This window comes from Erinaceus europaeus, chromosome X (genome assembly GCF_950295315.1).
Source record: "Erinaceus europaeus chromosome X, mEriEur2.1, whole genome shotgun sequence".
NCBI lineage: Eukaryota > Metazoa > Chordata > Mammalia > Eulipotyphla > Erinaceidae > Erinaceus > Erinaceus europaeus.
This window is the reverse complement of record NC_080185.1, coordinates 89,173,451-89,198,444: the sequence shown is the minus strand read 5'-3', so window position 1 is coordinate 89,198,444 and position 24,994 is coordinate 89,173,451. Positions and strand designations below refer to the sequence as shown.

At 47.5% G+C, this 24,994-nt stretch overlaps 1 protein-coding gene across 2 annotated transcripts; it reads right to left on the bottom strand.

Moving 5' to 3' along the window:
- Positions 1–1,177: 1,177 nt before the first annotated feature.
- GPKOW (G-patch domain and KOW motifs) lies at positions 1,178–24,180 on the bottom strand. 2 transcript variants are annotated; one of them, XM_016190978.2, is made up of 11 exons: positions 23,977–24,180; positions 19,492–19,640; positions 19,265–19,389; positions 12,756–12,865; positions 11,360–11,570; positions 10,548–10,680; positions 8,867–8,990; positions 8,503–8,629; positions 7,634–7,703; positions 2,386–2,471; positions 1,178–2,297 (listed from the first exon to the last, which is right to left on the bottom strand). In XM_016190978.2, the coding sequence occupies exons 1-11, from the start codon at positions 24,150–24,152 to the stop codon at positions 2,163–2,165; spliced, it is 1,446 nt and encodes a 481-aa protein (XP_016046464.1). In that variant the 5' UTR covers positions 24,153–24,180; the 3' UTR covers positions 1,178–2,162. The 2 variants fall into 2 exon arrangements, with proteins under 2 accessions (XP_016046464.1, XP_016046465.1); XM_016190979.2 differs by lacking the exon at positions 2,386–2,471.
- Between the last annotated feature and the right edge of the window lie 814 nt (positions 24,181–24,994).

The following is a 24,994-nucleotide window of genomic DNA, read 5'->3' as shown; positions in this document are numbered from 1 at the left end:
AGAGGTAGGGAGACCCTCAGACCTGCTTCAATGCTTGTTCAGCTTCCTTCCACCCCCTGCAGTTAGGGACTGAGGGCTTGGACCTAGGTCCTAGTGCATGGTAACGTGCCTTCAACTAGGTGTGCCACCGCCCAACCCCTATTTTTTTTACTGAGATTTATTTATTTTGGATAAAGACAGAGAGAAATTGAGTGGGAAGGGGAAGGTAAAGAGAGAAATAGAGAGGGGGCCGGGTGCTAGCGCACCTAGTTGAGCCAACATTGTACAATGCACAAGGACCCAGGTCCCCCCTGCAGGGGGGAGAGCTTTGCGAGTGGTGAAGCGGTACTGCAGGCATCTGTCTCTGTTCCTCTCTATCTTCCCCTTCCTCTCAATTTCTGGCTGTCTCTACCCAATAAACAAATAAAGGGGTCCTGAGCCTCTGGGTAAGGCAGGTCCCCAGGCAAAGTGCTGTAGTCTTCAGGTGCTCACATCTGGATTTCATGGCCTTGACACCAGGTAGGTAGGGAGTATCAGTATAGGAGACACTTCCGGCCCCTTTTTCTTCTCCTGGCTAGATGCAGGGTGTAGGAGGGGTTGTCTCCCTAAGCAGACCCCTAACAGTTATGCATGGGGTAGGAGGGGGACGGGGGACGAACACAGAAAAGTCTGGGGGAGTTTGCAGTGACACACACCACGTGTGGTGTGAAAGTATACCCCTGGAATCTTAACATTTCTGCAAAACACTGTTCAGTCACTAATAAAAAATAAAAAGGGGGTCAGGTGGTGGTGCACCTAGTTGAGCATACATATTACGGAGCACAAGGACCCAGGTTTAAGGCACCTATAGGGGTGAAATTTCATGAGTGGAGAAGCAGGGCTGCAGGTATCTCTCTGTCTCTCGCCCTCTCTATCTCCCCTTCCCTCTCAATTTGTTTCTATCCAAAATAAATAATAAAAAATTAAAGAGTTGTGCGGTAGCACAGCGGGTTAAGTGCAGGTGTTGCAAAGCACAAGGACCAGCGTAAGGATCCCGGTTTGAGTCCCCGGCTCCCCACCTGCAAGGGAGTCGCTTCACAGGCGGTAAAGCAGGTCTGCAGGTGTCTGTCTTTCTCTCCCGTCTTCCCCTCCTCTTTCGATTTCTCTCTTGTCTATCCAACAATAATAACTACAACAATAAAACAAGGGCAACAGAAGGTAATAAACAAATATTTAATACAAAATAAAAAACAGAATATAGTTACCTAGATCAACCCGAGATGGACAAACTTTTTTTTTTTTTTTTTTTTTTTGCCAGAGTACTGCTCAGTTCTAGCTGATGGTGGTATTGGCGGCTGAACCTGAGCCTCAGGCATGGAAGTCCTTTTTTTGTAGAACCATTATGTTCTTTCCCAAGCCCTAAAACTTTTTTATTTTTACCCCCCTGTAAGTCAAAGTTTTAACTGAAAATGGAGGTTCCAGACATGAACTGGCTCCTCTGGAAAACAGTGTCAACATAATCCATGTGTGTGCTGGCCCTCCGTCAACCTCCCAGCTCCTTCTGAGTGTCTGCTCTGGACTGAGTAAAAGCTATGTCACAGCTATGAATCTTGCTCAGCAGGTTGGTCAGTGTTGTGGTATTCCAGACTTTACAGCTTTACAGCGTGTATTTCATAGCTGATATATTCTCTCTCTCTTTTAAGATTTATTTATGAGAGAGGGAGGAGGGGAAAGGGAGAGAGAGGACCAGGACATCGCTCTAGCATATACCATGCAAGGGATGAAACTTGGCAAGTCCTGCTTCTGAGTCCAAAGCCTGATCTACTGCGCCCCCTCCTGGCCTTTCTCACATGTCCTGCGGATGAGCTTGTGAGGGGATGGTTCCTTTCACTTTTCCTGAAGCCCAAGTGTGGTGACAAAGTTCACAAATGGAATAGCCCCCATCTCTATTCACGTCAACGGTTCAGCCCAGTATGTTAAAGCATATTTTTGAAGTTCGGCATTTGAAATGTTTTCCAGTTTTATTTACTATTATTATTACAGACTAATCTCTGGGGAATATGGAGTTTGGTTCTTGTCTGGCTTCTGGGTCAACTCTAAAAGTGCCAAGAATGGAGGGAAGGAACCATGACCCCCTCTCCACTTGTGTGCAGGCTGGCTTTCCATGCTGTGCAGGACTAGTGCCAGGGGTCTGGGTCCCCAGCTCAGTCTTCCTCCGAGTCGCTGGGGCCCACGTACTGGCAGACTGCGTCATAGTGAAGTTCCAACACCTGGTTCTCTCTCCGCAGTTGCACAAGAGCCCGGCTCCGCTCTCTGTCTTGGTCCAACAGTCGTCCCACCTAGAGTTGGAGAGGGTGGACTCAGACCCTGGGACACTCCCGCTATGCCTCCCCCACCCCCCCCCCCAGTCCCGTGTCCGGAACTTACCCTTCCAGCCTTGGGTCCTAGCACCACCATCACCCGGTTGCCCTCCACCTTGGGGATCAGTGTCTCAAGCATGTCTTCCCTAAGTCCTGTAGGATGAGAAGTGGGCAGTGACATCTAAATAGGGTCTGGCCAAGGGCCCGTTACAAGGGCCTTTTCTGGGCCGGGGAGATAGCACCAACAATAGCTTCATAGACCCTCATGCCTGAGGTCAAGGGGTCCCAGGTTCAATTCCTTATATTACCATAAAAGTTGAGGTGTTCTCTTAAAAAAAAATCAGGAGCTGGGGAGACAGCATAATGGTTATGCAAAAGCCTTTCAAGCCTGAGGCTCTGAGGTCCTAGGTTCAATCCCCAGCAGCACCATAAGCCAGAACTGAGCAGTGTTCTGGTAAAATAATAATAATAATAATAAGGGTCAGGGAAAACAGCATAATGGTTATGAAAATGTCTTCCATGCCTGAGGCTTCATGGTCCTAGGTTCAATCCCCTGCACCACCATAAACCAGACTGAGAAGTGCTCTGGTCTCTCTCTGTATCTTTCTTTCTCTTATTGAAATAAAACAAAGGAAATATTTTTAGGGGGCCCGGTGATAGTGCAGCAGGTTAAGCGCAGGTGGCGCAAGGACCAGGGTAAGGATCCCGGTTCAAGCCCCCGGCTCCCCACCTGCAGAGGATCACTTCACGAGTGGTGAAGCAGGTCTGCAGGTGTCTATCTTTCTCTCCCCCTCTGTCTTCCCCTCCACTCTCCGTTTCTCTCTGTCCTATCCAACAATGACAACAACAACAACAATAACAACTACAATGACAAGGGCAACAAAAGGGGTGGGGACAAATAAAAATAAATAAATAAAATTTTAAAAAAATCAGCAGTGTCCAGCAGGGAGCACAGCGGATAAAATACTGGATTCTCAAGCATGAGGTACTGAGTTCAATCCCCAACGGCATATGCACAGTGGGATATCTGGTTTGCTTTCACTCTCCTCATATCTTGCTCATAAATAAATGAATATAGGGGGCTGGGTGGCGGCGCACCTGGTTGAGTGCACGTGTCATAATGCACAAGGACCAAGGTTTGAGCCCCTGATCCCTACCTGTGGGGGAAACTTTTGTGAGTGGTGAATCAGTACTGTAGGCGTCTCCGTCTCTCTTCTTCTCTACCACCCTCCCTTCCAATTTCTGGCTGCCTCTATCCAACAAGCAAAAATCATTAATTTTAAAAATAAATGAATGTTCAAATAAATGAAAATAAAATAAAAAGAATGGCCTTTCTTACATTCCCTGTAGTCCCTCTGCGCCCTGCTGACGGGGGAGGGGTGACTGATAACCACTGACCAGGTGAGGAAACTGACAGATTAGTTTGTAGCTCTAACTAGGAGGAAGGGAGGCTTGTACGGCGGTAATGGTGGTGGTGCTAACAGACATGCGAGAAAGTCCTGCCCCACACTGGGAGCATGACACACAAGACACCTGTCATGAGGAGGAGAAACAAATCATTCCCATGCTGATTTCACGGGTGGGGAAAGTGAGAAAGTGAGGCTTACATAATCGCCACCATTGAAGCTTTTTAAAATTTTCTTTAAATATTTATTTATTTATTTATTATGTTTTCTTTTTTTTTGCCTCCAGGGTTATCGCTGGGGCTCGGTGCCAGCACCACAAATCCACCGCTCCTGGAGGCCATTCCCCCCTTTTGTTGCCCTTGTTATTTATCGGTGTTGTTGTTACTATGATTGTTCGTGTTACTATTATTGTTGTCGTTGTTGGATAAGACAGAGAGAAATTGAGAGGGGAGGGGAAGACAGAGAGGGGGAGAGAAAGATAGACACCTGCAGACCTGCTTCACTGCCTGTGAAGCGACTACCCTGCAGGTGGGGAACTGGGGGCTCAAACCAGGATAAATTTTTTTTTTATGAAAAGGAAACATTCCACTAAAGCTTTTAAGGTTCTGTTAGAGGTTGCTAGGAACTGAAAATAAAGATGAGCTCTGTCCAGCCCCCACCCCCCACCCCCCAGTCTTTGTGTAGAACAAAGTTTCTGACCTGAGACAACATTCTTTTTTTCTTTAAACTTTACTTACTTATTTCCTTTTGTTGCCCTTGTTTTTTATTTTATTTTTGTAGTTATTATTTTTGTCATAGTTGTTGGATAGGACAGAGAGAAATGGAGAGAGGAAGGGAAAACAGAGAGGGGGAGAGAAAGATAGATACCTGTAGACCTGCTTCACCGCTTGTGAAGCGACTCCCCTGCAAGTGGGGAGCCAGGGACTTGAACTGGGATCTTTACGCTGGTCCTTGCGCTTTGTGCCACCTGCACTTAACCAGTAGAGCTACTTCCTGACTTCAAGACAACATTCTTTTATGTTATTTATTTATTTTTATTTCTTTACTGGGGAATTAATGTTTTACATTCAACATAATTATTTTTGTATTACCACCAGAGTTATTCCTGGGGCTCAATGCCTACATGATGAATCCAACTTTCCTAGTGGCCATTTTAAAAATTTTCTTTCTTGTTAAAAAAAATAAAATATATATATGTGTATATATATGTGTGTGTATATATATATATATGTGTATATATATATATATATAAAATGGTGGAGGAGATAGCATAATGGTTATGCAAAGAGTCATGTGGGAGTCAGCTGGCAGTGCAGCAGGTTAAGCGCACTGGCGCAAAGCGCAAAGGACCACTGTAAGTATCCCGGTTCAAGCCCCTGGCTCCTCACCTGCAGAGGAGTCGCTTCATAGGCGGTGGAGCAGGTCTGCAGGTGTCTATCTTTCTCCCCCCCACCCCCCGTCTTCTCCTCCTCTCTCCATTTCTCTCTGTCCTATTTAACAATGATGACATTAATAACAACAATTAACGACTAAACTACAACAACAGTAAATATTGTACAAAGTTTAATAGCTTAAATTGTATATATGGCCAATAAAAACTTGCATTCACAGTTAAAAATAAAAACACAAAGAGACTCATGTCTGAGGCTCCAAAGTCCCAGGTTCAATCCTCACACCACCACAAACCAGAGCTGAGCAGTGTTCTAGTATTTCTTTTTTTTTTTTGATAGGAGAGAAATTGAGGGGGGGGGGGAAGATACAGAGGGAGAGACACCTGCAGACCTGCTTCACCACTTGTGAAGTGACCACCGTGCAGGTGGGGAGCTAGGGACTTGAACTGGGATCTTTGTACTTCGTACTGTGTGTGCTTAACCCGGTGTGCCACCGTCTGGAAATCTGTGTTCTAGTATTTCTTTCTGTGTCTTTCTGCATCTCTCTAATTAAAATAAAATAAAATAAAATACAATATTTTATTGATTTTTTTATTTAGAAATACAGACAGAGGACATGAACCAGAGCTCAGCTCTGGCTTATGGTGATGCTGGGTATTGAACCATTTTTTTTTCTTATTATTATTGGACATAGACAGAGAAATTGAGAGGGAGGGGTAGACAGAGAGAGAGAGAGAGAGAGAGAGAGAGAGACACCTGCAGCCCTGTTCACCACTCATGAAGCTGTACCCCAACAGGTGGGGACCAGGGGACTGACCCTGGGTCCTTGCACATTGTAAAGTGTGCACTCAACCAGGTGTACTACCGCCTGGCCCCTGAACCATTTTTCAATTTTCCTTCACTCTTCCCTCCCGTCTTTCCTTTTGATAAAGACAGAATGAAATTGAAAGGGGGAGAGGGAGATAGAAAGAGAGAGCAACACCTGCCCTGCTGCACCACGTGTGAAACTTCCCCATTGCAGATGGGGATTGGGCACTTGAACTGTTGTTTTTTTTTCTTTTTTAACATTTTCTCTTTCTTTTAAGAGGAGAGAGAGAGAGAGAGGAGCACAAAGAGACCACAGCATAGAAGATTCAGTCAATCTGGGTTATGCACATAGTGAAACAGTTCACCAGGGGCTGGGCAGTAGTGCAGCAGGTTAAACAGGCATGACACGAAGTGCAAGGACCAGCCTAAGGATCTTGGTTCGAGTCCCCAGCTCCCCACCTGCAGGGGGGTCGCTTCACAGGTGGTGAAGCAGGTCTACAAGTGTCTATTTTTCTCTCCCCCTCTGTCTTCCCCCTCTCTCTGGATTTCTGTCCTATCCAACAACAACAGTTATAACAACAATAGCAATAACAAGGGCAACAAAATGGGAAAAATGGCCTCCAGGAGCAGTGGATTTGTAGAGCAGGCACCGAGCCCCAGCAATAACCCTGGAGGCAAAAAAAAAAAAAGACCCCACCAATGTGTCCTGGAGCCCCTGCTTTCCCAGAACCCCGCCCCGCTAGGGAAGGAGAAACAGGCAGGGTGTATGAATCGACCTGCCAGTGTTCAGCGGGGAAGCAATGACAGAAGCCAGACCTTCCACCTTCTGTACCCCATAATGGCCCTGGTGGTCCATACTTCCAGAGGAATAAAGAATAGGAAAGCTATCAGGGGAGGGGATGGGATATGGAGTTTTGGTGGTGGGAACTGTGTGGAGTTGTACCCCTCTTATCCTATGGTTTTTGTCAGTATTTCCTTTTTATAAATAAATTCTTTTAAAAATCACCAAATGAGTTATTTCATTAGCCCTAAGTTACTTTTTCCTTTCTTTTCTATGTTTTTCTTTTTGCCTCCAGGGTTATTGCTGGGGTTCAGTGCTGCCACTACAAATCCACTGGTCCTGGTGGACATTTTTTTTCCATTTTATTCGATAGGACAGAGAGAAACTGAGAGGAGGAGAGATAGAGAGGGAGAAAGATAGACACATGAAGATCTGCTTCACTACTCATGAAGCGTGCCCCCTGCAGGTAGAGAGTCGGAGTTCGAACCCAGATCCTTGCTCGGGTCCTTGAACTTAGTACTATGTACGCTTAACGGGGTGTGCCACCGTCCCCCCAAGTTATTCTTCTTTTTTCAAATTTCTTTTTATTTATTTGCATATTGGGCAGACAGCCAGAAGTTGAGAGGAGGGAGGAGGGGTGAGAGAGAGAGGGAGAGGCACCTGTGGCACTGCTTCACCATTCGTGAAGCTTTTCCCATGCAGGTGGGGCTCCAGGGGCTCGAACCTGGGTCCTTTCGCATGGTAACATACGCTCAACCAGGTACGCCACCACCCAGCCCCTCAGGTTGCTTCCAGAGCATCACTTTAGTAATGTGGGGTGCCAAGGACTGAACTGGCCACTTCAGGTATGGAGGCTCAGTGTTCTACCAGTTGAGCAACCTTTTCATCGGTCTCATGAATAAAGACTCCGGGGCCAACCCCCAGCCTTACCTTCCAAGATCCGGCCTTCATCCGTCTTACATACACAAGTACTTGGGCTCAGGACGTCTTCGATGGTCATCTGGGCAGAGGATGAGGGAGAAATGAGAACACTGGGCTCCAGATCAAATCGATGGGGTTTACAGTCAATAATACTTATATACTTTTCCCATATTTGGGAGCTACTCTTTTCCCTGATCCAGCTTTCTGTTCCTTTTCCAGCCATGACATCATCTCCCCAGACAATAACTTGGGTCCACCTGCATATCAGATGTCAGGCTCAGGCAAAAACTAATCAAGTCATGGGCCTTTTAGAATATACCTAAAATAGACCTACTATTTCCAAAACAGAGACCCCAAATATTCCTCTGCAATATTCCAGCCTTTAGGTTCATGATTAGTCAACAATTTGTATGGCTTTATAATGTTAAGTCTTTTTCAGCTACTAGGCTCCATATGCTACCATGATGCCAACCAGCCTTCCCTGGGCAGACAACCCCACCAATATGTCCTGGAGGCCTGCTTTCCCAGAGCCCCACCCCACTGGAGAAGCAGAGAGACAGGCTGGGAGTATGACTGACCTGTCAATGCCCATGTTCAGCGGGGAAGCAATTACAGAAGCCAGACCTTCCACCTTCTGCATCCCACAATGACCCTGGGTCCATACTCCCAGAGGGATAGAGAATGGGAAAGCTACCAGTGGAGGGGATGGGATACGGAGCTCTGGTGGTGGGAACTGTACCCCTCTTATCCTATGGTCTTGTCAGTGTTTCCATTTTATAAATAAGTAAGTAAATAAAAAGTGAGAACACTACAGACGGGGGGGGGGGGGAGGAGGAGCAATCCCTGGGGAAGGAGAACCCAGGATGTGGGGTTCTTACCTTGGTGTTATAATACCGGCCACCCTTGTGGAGCTTGTCTACAAACCGCACTCGGAGGTCTCTGTGCAACCAGTGCTGACTGTGGGTGGCCACCGCCGGTCCCATCTTGGCTGCAGGCCTACTGTGTCTGGGGGAGGGGGTGACACCACACTTAGACCTTCACAGACAGAGTCAGGTCACCCCGACTTTGCCAAAGCTGCAAAATCCACCTTCAGTGCCATTCTCTGTCGCTTCCCCACACCCAGCTTTGCCTTAAGTCTGACCGCTGGGAGCTCCTGTGCCATTTGTCTTAACCCACTGCCAGGAGCTCTTGACACCCCTTCACCTTGCCCCACCCCCTCTACCCAGACATCCAGGGTCCCACCGGTCTGGAAGGTGTTTCCGCTTCCGCTCTGTGTCCTCCCATCGAACATGGAGTTCCTGACCCCGCTGGGCCTTCGATGTGGCTGTTCCGTTCTGATCCCCTGAGGAACTTCTGCTCACCTGGCCTGTTCAAGTGTGTGGGGAAGAACCAGGGAAGAGACTCAGAATCTTGTTCACTCTGTTCCCAGGCTGTACTTCAGCCTCAGGCAACTTTCCATCTGCCAGAGTGTTCTACATTAGCATGTTTTTTAACCTGGGTTGTTAAAATTTTCTTTTTCCCCCCTCCCTCCCTTCTCTGATTTCCTTTCTTTCCTGCCACCAGGGTTATTGCCGGGGCTCATTGTTGACGCTACAAATTCACAGCTTCCAGTGGCCATTTCCACCCCCTACACTTTTTAAAATTATATTCTTTTTTTTTAAAAATTTTTAAAATCTTTATTTATTGGATAGACAGCCAGAAATCAAGAGGGTGGTAGAGAGGGAGAGAGACACCTGCAGCACTGCTTCCCCACTCACAAAGCTTTCCCTTTGCAGGTGGGGACTGGGGGCTTGAACCTGGGTCCTTGCACATCGTAATACATACTTTCAACCTGGTACGCCACCACCCGGTCCCCAAAATTCTATTTTTATTTTTGGGAAGACAGAGAGAAATGGGGGGGGGAATAGAGAGAGAAAAAGAGACATACTGCAGACATACTTCACCACTCATGAAATGTCCCCCAAGCATGTGGGGAGCGGGGGCTCGAACCTGGGTCCTTGCACATGGTAAAACATGTGCACTTATCCAGGTCCACCACCACCTGGCCCCAATTCTTTCCTTTAAAAAAATGTTTGTGGCGGAGGGTAGCTAGCACAATGGTTATGCAAACAGGCTCTCATGCCAGAGGCTCCAAAGCCCCTGGTTCAATTCCCTGCACCACCGTAAGTCAGAGCTGAACAGTGCTCTGGTTAAAAATACTACCACTAATAACAATAAAATAAAAATAAGAAAGAAAAGAAAAAAAACAATAAAATAAAAATAAAAACAAACATTTGTTTATAATGAGACTGGTGAGAGCAAAACTCAAAGTCTCATCCTGCCAGAGAATGAACTTGGGAACTTGTAGTTCAAAGTCCAATACCTTATCCACTGAACTACCTCCTAGGCTCTTAGAATGTTCTTTCCTGGCCTCTCAACTTTCTCAGGCTCCTCCAGGAAAGCCTTCCTCCATCATCAGTTATGTAAATCCAGTAAGAAAGTATTTTGCATAACTATTACACTATCTCCCCCGCCTTCACCCATGTGGCTTGAGCCAACTTCCCAGCTCTAGTCCCAGTCTCTTGGTCAGCTTTCTTTTTAAAATATTTATTTATTTTACCAGAGCACTGCCTCAGCTCTGGCTTATGGTGGTGCAGGGGATTGAACCTGGGACTTTGGAACCTCAGGCATGAGAGTCTGTTTGCACAACCATTATGCTCTCTACCCCAGTCCTCTTGGTCAGCTTTTTTAATCACACGCAAGAAATCCCTCATCCTTGTTCTAGTTCTAATTTCCTGCCCCTCAGAATAGAAGTTACACACAGCCAGCAAGCTGCTCCCCTCCCCCTCTACAAGTCTCAATTATCACCCGCTGCCCAAGACAGACTCTACCACTCGCCAGGATGCTTCTCCCACTTCCACAGGTAGCTAAGAGGCTCACTCACTGGGATCTGAGGACTTTTTATCAAATTCCTTCTGGGAGATGGGCCTCAGGCAGTACTCACTAACCGTCACCACGCGGCTCCCCGAAGCCAGGCGGACCATGGCCCGGGCATTGTCAGGATCGAGGCCTTCCACCTAGATCAGTGAGGAGGAGAAGTGAGGTTAGGGTTCAGTGGATCTCACCCCTATTACTAGGACAAAACCGAGTAACACCTTTACCTCCAACAGGCCTGGGGTCTCTGTCGCCCCCAACAGACAGTGGGACTTGGATATATGTTTTCCCCTTTTCATTTTTTAGGTAGAGACAGAGAGGCAGAGGGGAAAATTGGAAAGAGACCACAGCACCAAAGCTTCCATTAGTGCAGTGGGAGGGCGGGTTTGACCCTGGGTTAGGCACATGGCAAAACACCACATTATCCAAGTGAGTTATTTTGCCAGCCCAGGATATATTTAAATCGTTAATTATTTTTTAAAGACTTCGTTATGGGGAAGATTGAAGCAGAACGTCACTCTGGCACAAGTGACGCCGGGGACTGAACTTAGGACCTCATGCTTGAGAATCCAACACCTTATCCACTGTACCACCTCCTGGGTTGCTAATCTATTTAATCCTCAGGTACATGTGGCCTATGACGTTCTCTGCCTTTCAGTTGTAAACTGAAGCTGCGAGAGGTCCAACAAGTAGTCCTGAGTTACCTAATGCAGACAGAGGGCCAGACTTCTAGGCTTTGTACCACGAATGTGATTCTTCCTCCCTCTGACCCTTACCCCAGTCTTTCCTCCCTGGGACCCCAGAAGCAGCCTGGTTCCTGACCTTCCCATAAAGGCCTCGGTGGGGACCAGAAAGGACCAGCACGGCTCCTCCAGGCACCAGTCCTTTGGGCTGGTCTTCCTTGTCCTTCTCCTGCTCATCTGTCTTCAGCAGGCGCTGTGAGCCAGGGGGGGCTAGGTCCTGGACCTCGGCCAGATTGGCACCCAGCCCTAACCCTTTGGGCCTCAGTGCATTGACACGGGGCTTCACCACTCTGCAGAGAGCACAGAATGCCAGTTTGTTGGAGAGGAGATGGAGTGGTCTCCCACCCCATCTTGCTCGCTCCCCGCCCCCCATCCTATTGGGATATTGAATATCCTTTCTGATCTCACATTAGGATTGTTTCTAACTTATAGAAGTGGAGTTTTTACTTGGTTCAACTTAACATGCTTAATAAAACACATTATATACCATCTATAACAAAGCATCTACAGTGGGATCTGAGGCAGATCCATTAACCAAAACATATTCATTAACGGTTCTACATGGGAAATCACACAATTATTCACACCAGGCAGGATAAACAGAGAACTGCTCAGGGTCTATTCAGGACACATTAGGCTGATGACATGTTTGGTTTTGAGAATTTTCCAGAGCTGAGAGGTGCAGAGGAGGGACTGCATCGTAGACTTGTATGATCACAGCAAATGTTTACAGACTAGACTTATCCAGGGCAAGGGCTGACAGCGAGCGCTAGATGTGTGTATAGTTTCACTTAATGTAGGCAACATTAAGTGACCTGGGAGTTCAGTTAGGAAATATTATTCCCATGTTCAAATGAGGTATTTGAGACCCAGAAAGTCGCTTTTTTTTTTTTTTATGTGTGTGGAGCTGGGGCCCTGCACGTGCATAATTTCACTGCTCCCAGGCCATCTTCTCATTCAGATAGCGAGACAGAGTGACAGAAGAGAGACCTCACAGCACCAAAGCTTCCTCTGTTGCCATAAGACCGCCTATGTGATGCCGGGGCTTGGCTCTGGACTGCACATATTACAAGGCAGGCATGCTACCAGGTGAGCTATCATCATTCTGGCCTCCAGAAGGTCAACTTTTTTTTTTTGTGGATAAAAATAGAAAGGCAGAGAGGGAGGTGGAGAGAGCAAAAAGAGACCACAGCGCTGAAGTCTCCTTGAGGGCTGAGCTCAAATCCAAGTGAGCTATTTCACCGGCCCAGCCATACATCTCTCAACAAAGGGGATGTTATCTGAGAAATGCTCCATGAGTCTATTTCATCACTAGGAGTAACACAGCATGTCTGGGCTACATGGTGCGGACTACTGAGACCACTGTCCTATGCGTGGCCTGCCACTTGCTCTCACCCCACCTGGGTGGCTCTTAGTGAGGAATGTGTTGTTCATTACCCTGTCTCCTGTACCCTTGTCCCTACCCTAGGACTTACTGGTTGAAGGTGCGGCCGATGCCCTCGCCAGGTTTCCAGCCCATGCCCCGCAGCATGGCCAGCCCGTAGGCCTCCACGGGGACTGCCTCGTAATCAGCTTCCTCAGGCTTCTATAGTCCAGGGAGAGGAAGGACAGTCAGGCTTGTCATCTACTGGGTCCTCTGAAGGACATCTACTTGATGCAGCCAATCAGCACAGAGGTGACTTGTTCTTTTTGGTGGTTTGTTTTTGCCTCCAGGGTTATCACTGGTGCCTGCACTACAAATCCACTGCTCCTGGAGACCATTTATTGCATTTTGTTGCCCTTGTTATTATTGTTGCCATTGCTATTGTTGTTGGATAGAACAGAGAGGAAAAGACAGAGGGGGAGAGAAACATAGACACCTGCAGACCTGCTTCACCGCCTGTGTAGCGCCCCCACCCCCGCAGGTGGGGAGCCGGGGGGTTTAAACCCGGATCCTTAAGCCAGTCCATGCGCTTTGCATCATGTGCACTTAACCCGCTGCGCTACCGCCCAGCCCCTGTGACTTGTTTTTTTTTTAACTATTTATTAATAGAGGTGAGAGGAGGGGGGGACGGGGGCTGGGGAGACAGCATAATGATTCTGCAAAAGACTTTCATGCCTGAGACTCTTGAGGTCCCAGGTTCAATCCTCAGCACCACCATAAGCCAGACATGAGAAGAGCTCTGGTTGCTCTCTATGTATATCTTTCTGTCATTGAAAATAAATACATTTTAAAAAGATTGACTTGGAAAAAAAAGATTCAATTAAAACAAATGGGGGGGGAGATCAGAGCATTGCTTGGGCACAGCGATACCAGGGAGTGAACTTGGGACCTCATGTTTGAGAGGCTAACACCCTTCCCACTGTACCTCGTCCAGGGGCATGAGTCAGTTGATTATTAATAAGAGGGAGGTGGGAGAGAGAAACAACCAGAGCATCATCACTGTGGCATACTGGATGAGGGGGATTAAATCTAGGACCTCATACATGCAAATCTGGCACTCTGTTGTTTGGTGTGCAAACTCCCAGGTCACTCAAGGGGGTGAGATTTTGTTTTGTTTTGAAAGCAGAGCACTGCTCAATTGAGCCTGGGACACCTGGAGCCTCAAGTAATGGAAGGCTTTTTATAGAACCATGATGCTGTCTCCCTAGCCCCCAATGGGGTGAGTTTTGATCTTCTCTTCCCATTCCTCATTTACTGGCCATCAGTAAACATCGTTAAAGCATGTATTCTGTGTCAGGTATTGTTCTAGGTGCTGGGGGGAGAAAAATTGAACAAAACAGACTGAATCCCCTGCTGTTTGGGAGTATATATAAAGCACAGCTGTACGGATACATAATTCACGCTTAACACACAATCAAGTTGGATGTTTGTTTTTTTCTCTCCTACCAGAGTACTTCTCAGCTCTAGCACAGTGGTGCTAGGGGCCTGGGGATCGAGTACAAGTCCTCTGAGGCCCTGTTGTGTTATCTGCCTGGCTCAGGAAGCGGTGAGTTTTGAGAACAAAGCTGGGAAGGCAGAAGGATGGAAAAGGGAGCACTGGGGTGGGGTATGGGTCTCTCTCTTTCTCTCTCCTTTTCCATTTCCCCCTTCCCCCTAGACTTCTGGGTGTCTCTGTCCAATAAATAAAGATAATAATTTTGGGAGTCGGGCTGTAGCGCAGCGGGTTAAGCGCAGGTGGCGCAAAGCACAAGGACCGGCATAAGGATCCCGGTTCGAACCCCGGCTCCCCACCTGCAGGGGAGTCGCTTCACAGGCGGTGAAGCAGGTCTGCAGGTGTCTATCTTTCTCTCCTCCTCTCTGTCTTCCCCTCCTCTCTCCATTTCTCTCTGTCCTATCCAACAACGACAACAACAATAATAACTACAACAATAAAACAACAAGGGCAACAAAAGGGAATAAATATTAAAAAAAGAAACAAGAACTTTAAAAAAAAGATAATAATAATTTTTAATATATTTATTTATATATTTATTGCTTTTGTTGTCCTTGTTTTTTAATGTTGTAGTTATTGTTATTGATGTAGTTGTTGTTGGAATAGGACAGAGAGAAATGGAAAGAGGAGGGGAAGACAGAGATGGGGAGAGAAAGACACCTGCAGACTTGCTTCACGGCTTGTGAAGTGACTCCCCTGCAAGTGGGGAGCCGGGCGCTTGAATCAGGCTCCTTACACTGGTCCTTGTGCTTTGCGCCACATGTGCTTAACCGCTTGCACTACCGCCCGACCCCCCATAATTTTTTTTAAGTGAATTAAGGACGACACTTTAAGATTTTTATATGAAGGGGCTAGGAGGTAGTGCACCTGGTTAAGCTCACACAGCATAAACACAAGGACCTGGGTTTGAGCCCCTGGCTCCCCACCAGCACTGGGGACACTTCACAAGTAGGTCTGCAGGTGTCTCCCCCTCCTCTCTCAACTTCGCTCTACCCTATCCAATAAAATGGAAAAATTGGCCGCCAGGAACAACAGTGCTGGCACCGCGTTAGCTACAGTAAAAACCCTGGTGGCAAAAAAAAAGGGGGGGTGGGCAGCAGTGCAGTGGGTTAAGTGTACATGGTGCAAAGTGCAAGGACTGGCATAAGGATCCCAGTTCACTTCTGCTCCCCACCTGCAGGGGGGTCACTTCAAAAGCGGTGAAAGGAAGGATGGATGGAACGGTGACTAATCTGAGATGCAGGAAGGCCACGCTATTGAGAGAACATTTTAGAAGAGGCCAAAGCTGCAATAGGATGGCTGAGTTAATGAAAGCCCTTTCAAAATAAAAATAGGGAGTCGGGCGGTAGCGCAGGTGGCGCAAAGCAAAAGGACCTGCATAAGGATCCAGGTTTGAGCCCAGACTCCCCACCTGCAGGGGAGTCGCTTCACTGGCGGTGAAGCAGGTCTGCAGGTGTCTATTTTTCTCTCCCCCTCTCTGTCTTCCCCTCCTCTCTCCATTTCTCTCTGTCCTATCCAACTACAATGACATCAATAACAACAGTAATAACTACAACACAAAACAAAAAGGGCAACAAAATGGAATAAATAAATGCATGAATATTTAAAAATAAATAAATAAATAAACATGACCACAGATTTTTTTTTTGTTTTTTGCCTCCAGGTTTATCGCTGGGGCTCAGTGCCTGCACTACAAGTCCACTGCTCCTGGAGGCCTCTTTTTTCATTTTATTTTATTGGATAGGACAGAAAGAGGAGGAGAGAGGATAAGAGACTCCTGCAGCCCTGTTTCACCACTTGTGAGGTGACCCCCCTGCAAGTGTGGAGCCAGGGGCTCGAACCAGAATCGGTGCATGGGTCTCTGGGTACTGAGAATGAGTTAGTCTTCCCTTCCTCCCTCTTCCCCCCTTCCCTCCCCGCCCCTCTCTTTCTTACTAGAGCACTGCTCAGCTCTGGTTTATTGTACTCATTTATTGTTTACAGTATTGAACCTCAGCCTTCAGAGCCTTAGGTGTGAGTCTCTTTGCATAACCATTATGCTATATATCCTTGCCCAGTCCGAGGGCTTTGTGGCATGTGGGCTTAACCCGGTGTGTCACCGCCTGCTACCACCTGACCCCCCAACACCACAGAAATTTGTTTGCCTCCAGGGTTACTGCTGGGACTCAGTGCCTACACTAGGAATGCACTGCTCATGGAGGCTATTTTTCCCTTTTGTTGCCCTTATTGTTTATTGTTGTTGTTATTGCTGTCACTGTTGTTGGATAAGACAGAGAGAAATGGAGAGAGGCAGGGAAGACAGAGAGGGGGAGAGAAAGATAGACAGCTGCAGACCTGCTTCACTGCCTGTGAAGCTACCCCCCTGCAGGTGGGGAGCCAGGGGCTCCATCCGGGATCCTTACACCAGTCTTTGCGCTACCACAGAATTTTTAATGAAAGAAGCCAGAGAACAACTGAAGGCTCGTGGAATAGTTCACTGAAAGAGTAAACAGGGTACAGGAGAAATGGGCCCCAGAGAAACACCGCAAAACCACCATGAAAAGTGGGGCTCAAGGGGAGTTTCTTCTGAGTTTCATCTGTACACACCTCTCCTTTCATCACCTTCCATCACTAGTCCCACAATCTTTAAATTAAAACATATATTTTTAGTTACTTTACTTGATTGGGTAGAAGCAGAGAGGAATCTAGAGGGAAGGGGGAGGTAGAGAGGGGAAGAGAGGCACCTGCAGACTTCCCTCACCACTTGTGAAGCTTCCCCCCTGCTGGTGGGGACTTGGGGCTTAGACTCCGGGTCCTTGCACACTGTAACATGTGTGTTCAACCAGGTGTACCACCACCTAGCCCCACCCCCAAAAAATCCTTTTTTATTTAGAAAGAGAAGTAGGGGCCAGCAAAATAGCTCCCTTGGACAATACACTGCTTTACCATGTGCATGACTCAAGTTCAAGTCTGACCCCCACCACACTGTATGAAGCATCAGTGCTGTGAGCTTCTCTTTCTCTCTCCTCTCCACCTCCCTGTCTCCAAAAAAGTTAGCTCCGAGTGGTGAAACCCCAGAGGTGACAAAATAATAACAACAACAACAATAATAAAGTGGCCCAGAACATGGCACAGTGGATAAAGCATTGATATCTCAAACATGTGATTCCCAGTTTTGAGTCCTGACATCACATTTGCCAGAGTGATGCTCTGGTTTTCTCCTTCTTCTCTGTCTCCTAAATCATTATTAAAAACAGAGGAGAAGGGGGCCGGGCAGTAGTGCAGCGGGTTAAACGCACCTGGTGCAAAGTGCAAGGACCGGCGTAAGGATCCCTTTCGAGTCCCCGGCTCCCCACCTGCGTGGGGGGGGTCACTTCATGGGCAGGTGTCTTTTTCTACCCCTCTCTCGATTTCTCTCTGTCCTATTCAACAACAACAATAAACCATAAGGGCAACAAAAAGGGGAAAAATGGCCTCCAGGAGCAATGAATTTATCATGCAGGCACCGAGCCCCAGCAATAATCTTGGAGGCAAAAATAATAACAATAATAATAATAATTAATGAAAAAAAAGAGGGGAAGGGAAAGAGCTGGGGAGGCGGGGAGGAGGAGAGGAGCGTGCACATGCCAGGTGGTGCACCCAGTTGAGTGCACATGTTACAAATGCACAAGGACCCTGGTTTAAGCCCCTGATCCTCACTTGCAGGGAGAAAGCTCTGTGAGTAGTAAAGCAGTGCTGGAGGTGTCTCTCTGTCTCTCCCTCTGTACCCGAGTGATGTTTGGTTCTCTCGCTCTCATCTTTCTCATGAATAAAGAAAATATTTCAAAAAATAAAGACAGGAGGGATCGGGCGGAAGCGCAGCAGGTTAAGCGCACATGGTGCAAAGTGCAAGGACCGGCACAAGGATCCCGATTCAAGCCCCCGGCTCCCCACCTGCAGGGGAGTCGCTTCACAGGCACTGAAACAGGTCTGCAAGTGTCTCTCTTTCTGTCCCCGTCTTCCCCTCCTCTATCCACTTCTCTCTATCCTGTCCAACAACGACATCAATAACAACAACAATAACAAGGGCAACAAAAGGAAATAAATATTTTTAAAAAATAAAAAAGAAAGGAAGAGAAGACAGACAGCACAGCACTACTCCATCTACAGAGCTCACCCGGCCCAGACGAGCCATAGTCCTCCCGTGCACTGGGGCTTGAACCAGGGTCTCATGCATGGTAAGGTACATGCCTTCCCAGGAGCTCCATCTCGCAGCCCCTCCCTCAGGTCTTTAAAGCATTCCAGCCGCCCCAGAAATGACTCAACAAAAGGGTTCAGTTGGGGCCCTGGAGGCAGTGTAGTGAATAAAGTCCTGGACTCTCAGGCATGAAGTCCTGAGTTTCATCCTTGGCACTGTATGTGCCTGAGTGAGGCTCTGGCTCTCTCTGTTTCAAATTAATTAATTAGGCAAGCAAGGCTCCTTGTCCTTCCAGGTGTCACTCCTATCGCCCTGGCCTGAGCCTCCATACTCTCTGGATGAACTGCTGACCTCACTGCTGCCTCCTTTGCCTGATGGCCTGTTGTCACGGCAACCAGAGGCCACCTTGTCTTGCGTCCTGTTTGCCCAGAGCCTTCCCCATGTTCTCATCTCTTTCAGAGTAAGAGCAAATGTCCTTCCAGTGGTCTTCAAGGCGCCATCTGTTTTGGCCCTTCCACTGTGGACCTCACCCACCGCTCTTCCCCTCACTCAGCCCACTCCAGCTACCTTAAGTCTCCTAGGTGTCCTCCCTCACATGCTCCAGGCAGTCTGCCCTGAGAGTCCCCCACTTCCTGTCCCATTGCTCCTGATCTCGTTCAAAAATTGCCGGAATCCAAGTACTTCCTCATGCCTCGGGATCTGGATTCATTCATTAATCCATCCAGAAAGGAAGGGAGAGAGAAAGGATGGGCAGTGGGCCTCCAGCGCATGTGTGTGTACACACACACACACACACACACACACACACACACACACACACTCTCCCCCCCCCTCTCCCTGCAGTATGCAGGGAGACAAGTCTGGCGGAAAGGGTAAAGGAAGGCGGGGGCAGGAGGGTAAGGGGCCAGCTCACTGTATCAGCCTGGGGTTCTTTGTCTGCCCATTCCCCGCTGGGAGTGCATCCTTTCTGGATCATGGGAATAGCAAGTGTGGGGTCGATACCCGCGTTCTCTCTCTCGTCCAGAGACTTCTTGGATTCTAAGGAAGAATGGGTGAGAATGTTATGAGAATGTCCCACCCTGTCCTTCCACCTCCACCCCCGCTTCTTCAGCTGGGACAAAGCAGAGGGTGGGCACTCACCTTCAATGAGTTCCTTCACAGCCTGTGACAGGACCCCATCCACCTCTGTGTCTGTGGATGCCCCAGGGGCCTGGGTTGCTGGCTGCCTACGACAGGCATTCTTGATCAGAGGAATCACAAGCTCCTTGGGGGCTTCTGTGGGTTTCACACTGGGATGAAGTTGGAAAAGTGGCGCGGTCAGTAGGTTCTGAGTCTTATTTGTCCATGCAGAGAAAACACACAAGACACGAGTCCAATATACCCCCAGTCCCACGGTCTCTGGTCTGGCTCTCTTGCTGTGTCTCTCAGAGTCCCCTGCTTGGAGCCTCCCTCTACACACACATACCCCAACTCTGTCTCTTTTTTAAAAATTTTATTTTATTATTTATTTTCCCTGTTGTTGCCCTTGTTGTCTTTTTACTGTTGCTGTAGGTACTGTTGTTGTTGATGTCATCGTTGTTGGATAGGACAGAGAGAAAGGGAGAGAGGAGGGGAAGACAAGAGAGGGGGAGAGAAAGACAGACACTTGCAGACCTGCTTCACCGTCTGTGAAACGACTCCCCTGCAGGTGGGGAGCTGGGGGCTCGAACCAGGATCCTTACGCTGGTCCTTGCGCTTTGCGCCACGTGCGCTTAACCTGCTGCGCTACCACCCGGCTCCCTCTTTTTTATTTTTGACAAGTGCTATGGCTGTCATTTTTGGTGAGAGAGAGAGAGAGAGAGAGAGATACGGAGGAAACTTGGTAAAGACAGCACAGCACCAAAGCTTCTCTCAGTGCAGTGGGAAATAGGCTCAAACCTGAGTCGCACACAGTAAAGCCAGAAAGCTCCCAAGGGGCTCGCCATTCCCCACTCCAACTCTTTTTTTTTTAAGTGGTAGAATATATTTTTAAATTTTAATTAGCAGCTTAATATTGATTTACAAAATTACAAGGTAACGGGCAGAATTCTACACTGTTTGTACCACCAGAGTTCTGTGTCCCCACTCTCTCCACTGGAAACTGCAAACATTTTCCAAAGCTCAAAGATACAGGCTGACTATTACTTCTATAACTATCTGTATTTATATATAGCCTCCCCTTTTTTCTATGATCCTAATAGCAGATTTTTTTTTAATTTATTTCTTTATTGGGGAATTAATGTTTTACATTCAACAGTAAATACAATAGTTTGTACATGCATAACATTCCCCAGTTTCCCATTTAACAATACAACCCCCACTATGTCATTTATCATCCTTCATGAACCTGTATTCTCCCCACCCACCCACCCCATCCCCACCCACCCACCCCATTCCCACTCCAACTCAACTGCCAGTGTTTCTGACAAATGTGTTCTCAGTCTTGAACTCTGTGTATCTCAGGAACCACTTCCAAGACTTCTCCGTTGACCCTTGAATCACCTCTAACCCAAACTCTTCCCAGCTTCAGGCTCCAGACCAGCCTCCTGGATTTCTGATTCTCTCTCTCTCTCTCTCATCTTTATTTATTGGATAGAGACAGCCAGAAATAGAGAGGGTAAGGGAAATATAGAGGGAGAGACACGGAGAGACACCTGCCGCACTGCTTCACCACTCACAAAGGTTCCCCCTGCAGGTGGGGACCAGGGGCTCAAAACTGGGTGCTTGTGCATTGTGATGTGTGCGCTCACCAAGTGTGCTACCACCCAGCCCCATTCTTTCCAGATTCTTCCTCAAGCCAGCTGACGCTGCCCTCCTCTAATATGCATCAGTTGCTTCATTCCCAGTATTAAAGAGACTATGAGGGAGTCAGGTGGTAGCGCAGCGGATTAAGCGCAGGTGGCGCAAAGCGCAAGGACCCTGGTTCAAGCCCCTGGCTCCCCACCTGCAGGGGAGTCGCTTCACATGTGGTGAAGCAGGTCTGCAGGTGTCTAACTTTCTCTTCCTTCTCTCTGTCTTCCCCTCCTCTCTCCATTTCTCTCTGTCCTGTCCAACAATGATGACAACAATAATAACTACAACAAGAAAACAATAAGGGCAACAAAAGGGAATAAATAAATAAACATTTAATAAAAAAAGAGAAACTGAGTTGTCAAAGAAATCAGCCTAGTGTATTGCACCAAATTTAAAGACTCTGGGGTTGTGGGAGGGGCCTGGAATATGATAACAGATGAGGACCTAGAGGGGATTGTTATGTAGAAAACTGAAAAACAGTACACATGTACAAACTACTATATATTTTTAATATTTATTTTATTTATTTATTCCCTTTTGTTGCCCTTGTCGTTTTATTGTTGTAGTTAATTATTGATGTCGTCGTTGTTGGAGAAACTACTGTATTTTACTGTTGACTATAAACCAGTAATACCCCCAATAAATAAAACAAAATATCAAAGAAAAAAACAGCAGTAGGAAACCACTGTATCTGTGGACATATGGGTGAGCCAGAAGTCAGGACTTAGTGCATCGAGTTCGGTGAAGGTGCCACATCCCAAAACTCCTGACTCTGTGAAGGAGCAGGGGAATGGTGACTGGAAACGTGCTTTTCACCAGTCGTCAGGGGCAAATAACCAAATTCATGATGCCCACCCCTAGGTCTGTAACACTACACCTCCAGTTCCTAAAAGGAGATCATGGGGTAGATCAAAAAAGAAAATAAGGGGCCGGGTCGGTGGTGCACCTGGTTGAGCGCATATACTACAACGCATAAGGAACCGGTTCGAGGTCCCAGTCCTCACCTGCAGGGGGAATGTTTCACAAGTGGTAAAGCAACAAAGACCCGGGTTCGAGCCCCTGGTCCCCAGCTGCAAGGGGCAAGCTTTGTGAGTGGTGAAGCAGGGCTGCAGACGTCTCTCTGTCTCTCTCCCTTTCTATCACCCCTTTCTTTCTCAACTTCCGGCTGTCCCTATCCAATAAATGAAAAAAAGGTACATGTGGTAAAGCAGTATTGCAGGTTGTCTCTTGGTCTCTCCCTATCACCCCCTTCCCTCTAGATTTCTGGCTATCTTTATCCAATAAAGATAATTTTAAAAAAGAAAATTACCAGGTGGGGGAGATAGCATAATGGTCATGCAAAGAAAATCTCATGCCTGGGAGTCGGGCGGTAGCACAGCAGGTTAAGGGAACGTGGCACAAAGCTCAAGGACCCGCATAAGGCTCCCGGTTTGAGCCCCAGGATCCCCTGCAAGTGGGGAGTCGCTTCGCAGGCGGTGAAGCAGGTCTGCAGGTGTCTGTCTTTCTCTCCCCCTCTCTGTCTTCCCCTCCTCTCTCCATTTCTCTCTGTCCTATCTAACAACGACGACATCAACAACAATGAAAAACAACAAGGGCAAGTAAATAAATAAATTTAAATAAATAAATAAAATCTTTAAAAAAAAAAGAAAATCTCATGCCCGAGGTGCAGGTTTAATCCCCCGCACCACCATAAGCCACAGCTGAGCAGTGCTCTGGTAAATAAAATAAAATAAAATAAAATAAAATGCAGAGATCACAGAGTCAGGAACAACATTATTTAACTGTCACTAGATCGTAGAATTCCTTAAGCATGAAGTGAAACCTCCTGTGTCGTATACACTCTACAACCAATCCCAATCTTTGGATCTTTTTTTCTTAGAATAATATACAGACTGTTCCCAGATTCAAGTTCCTCTTGGACTTGAGTCCTCAATTGAATACTTTTTTTTTTTTTTTTTTTGCGTGCTGCGTTATTGCTGGGGCTCGGTGCCTGTACAACGAATCCATTGCTCCTGGAGGCCATTTTTTCCCTTTTGTTACCCTGGTTGTTTTCATCGTTGTTGTGGTTATTATTATCGTTTCTATTGACATCATTATTGTTGGATAGGACAGAGAGAAATGGAGAGAGGAAGGGAAGACAGAGAGGGAGAGAGAAAGACAGACACCTGCAGACCTGCTTCACAACCTGTGAAGCGACTCCCCTGCAGGTGGGAGCCGGGGGCTCGAACCGGGATCCTTACGAGAGTCCTTGTGCTTTGTGCCACCTTCGCTTAACCCGCTGCGCTACCGCCCAACCCCACTTAAAAAAATTATCTGGGGGGGGGGGGGAATTATCTTTATTTATTGAATAGACAGCCAAAAATCGAGAGGGCAGGGGGAGACAAGAGATAGAGAGACACCCGCAGCACTGCTTCATCACTCGTGAAGCTTTCCCCCTGGGTCCTTGCGCACTGTAAAGTGTGCGCTCACCAGGTGCGCCACCACCTGGCCCCCTGTTTGATTCTTGACTAAACTCAACTTAAAACCAAAGTATGTTCAGTCCACACCAGTTGCCCATATCGGAGAAGCCCCAACGCTTAGGACACTAGTCATTCTCGCTTTCCCGTCTCTCAGATCGGGGTCCTAAATACTTTCCTGGTCTCTCCCGACTCCTCAGGACCCGGTTCCCCCACTTTGCCTGTAAACTCCCTCCAATAATATCCTCGGGCGACGTTTCAGGCTAGCCAGGTCACTGTCAACACAGACAGCAACTCGGACTCCCGCCGGCACCCACTCCTCAAGAGTCCCTTAGAGATGGAAGACCCGACACTTCACCTGTGCAGTTCCCTTCCTTCCACGGTTCGCAAAAAGTCCTTCTCCTCCAGGGCCGCACCCGCACCATCTCCAGACTCTGCTAGTCGTCTGCGGGCGGACGTGCGACTGAAAGTAAATGAAATTGGGGCAGAGGAGGGTACCGCCGGCTCCGAAACACCCTCCTCAGCCTCCTCCATCTTGCCCCGTTTCCCAGGCCGTCGCGCAGCCTGCTGGGAAATCGAGTTCAGGCTCGGTTTGGGGGCGAGCGGATAACAATTGTTAGAACTACGTTACCCATAAGACAACGCGTTGGCGCGGGGCTTAGACGGATGTGCGACCGTGGGAAGCAGTTGTCCTGCGATCTCGCCAGAGCCCTCGGGTCAAGCTTACCGGAAGTCAGTTCTTGAGCTTGGGAGCTGCGGCAGAATTTGTAATAGGTTCCTTCGGTATTTGACAAGTATTTATTAATTGAACGCCTATTGTGTGTACCTGTGTGGGAAATATAAGGAAAACAGTTAAGAAAAAAATAAAAATACGGGGAGTCAGGCGCTAGCGCAGCGGGTTAAACGCACATGGCACAAAGCCCAAGGACCAGTGGAAGGATCCCGGTTCGAGCCCCCGGCTCCCCACCTGCAGGGGAGTCGCTTCACAGGCGGTGAAGCAGGTTTGCGGGTGTCTAGCTTCCCTCCCCCCCCTCGCCGGCTTCCCCTCCTCACTGCATTTCTCTCTGTCCTATCCAACAACGACGACATCAACAACAATAATAACTACAACAATAAAACAACAAGGGCAACAAAAGGGAATAAATAAGTAAATAAATAAAACAAAACAAAAAATATGTGCGTGCCGCGGACCAGGAAGTAGCTCAGTGGATAAAGCCTTGGTGTCTTTATCATGAAGTTCAGAGTTTATACGTCCCATTGCATATTTCTGTTTTTCCCTCTCTTTTTATTTTATTTTTTAGCAATTAAAAAATGTATATATATTTATTTTCCCTTTTTGTTGCCCTTGTTTTATTGTTGTAGTTATTGTTGTTGTC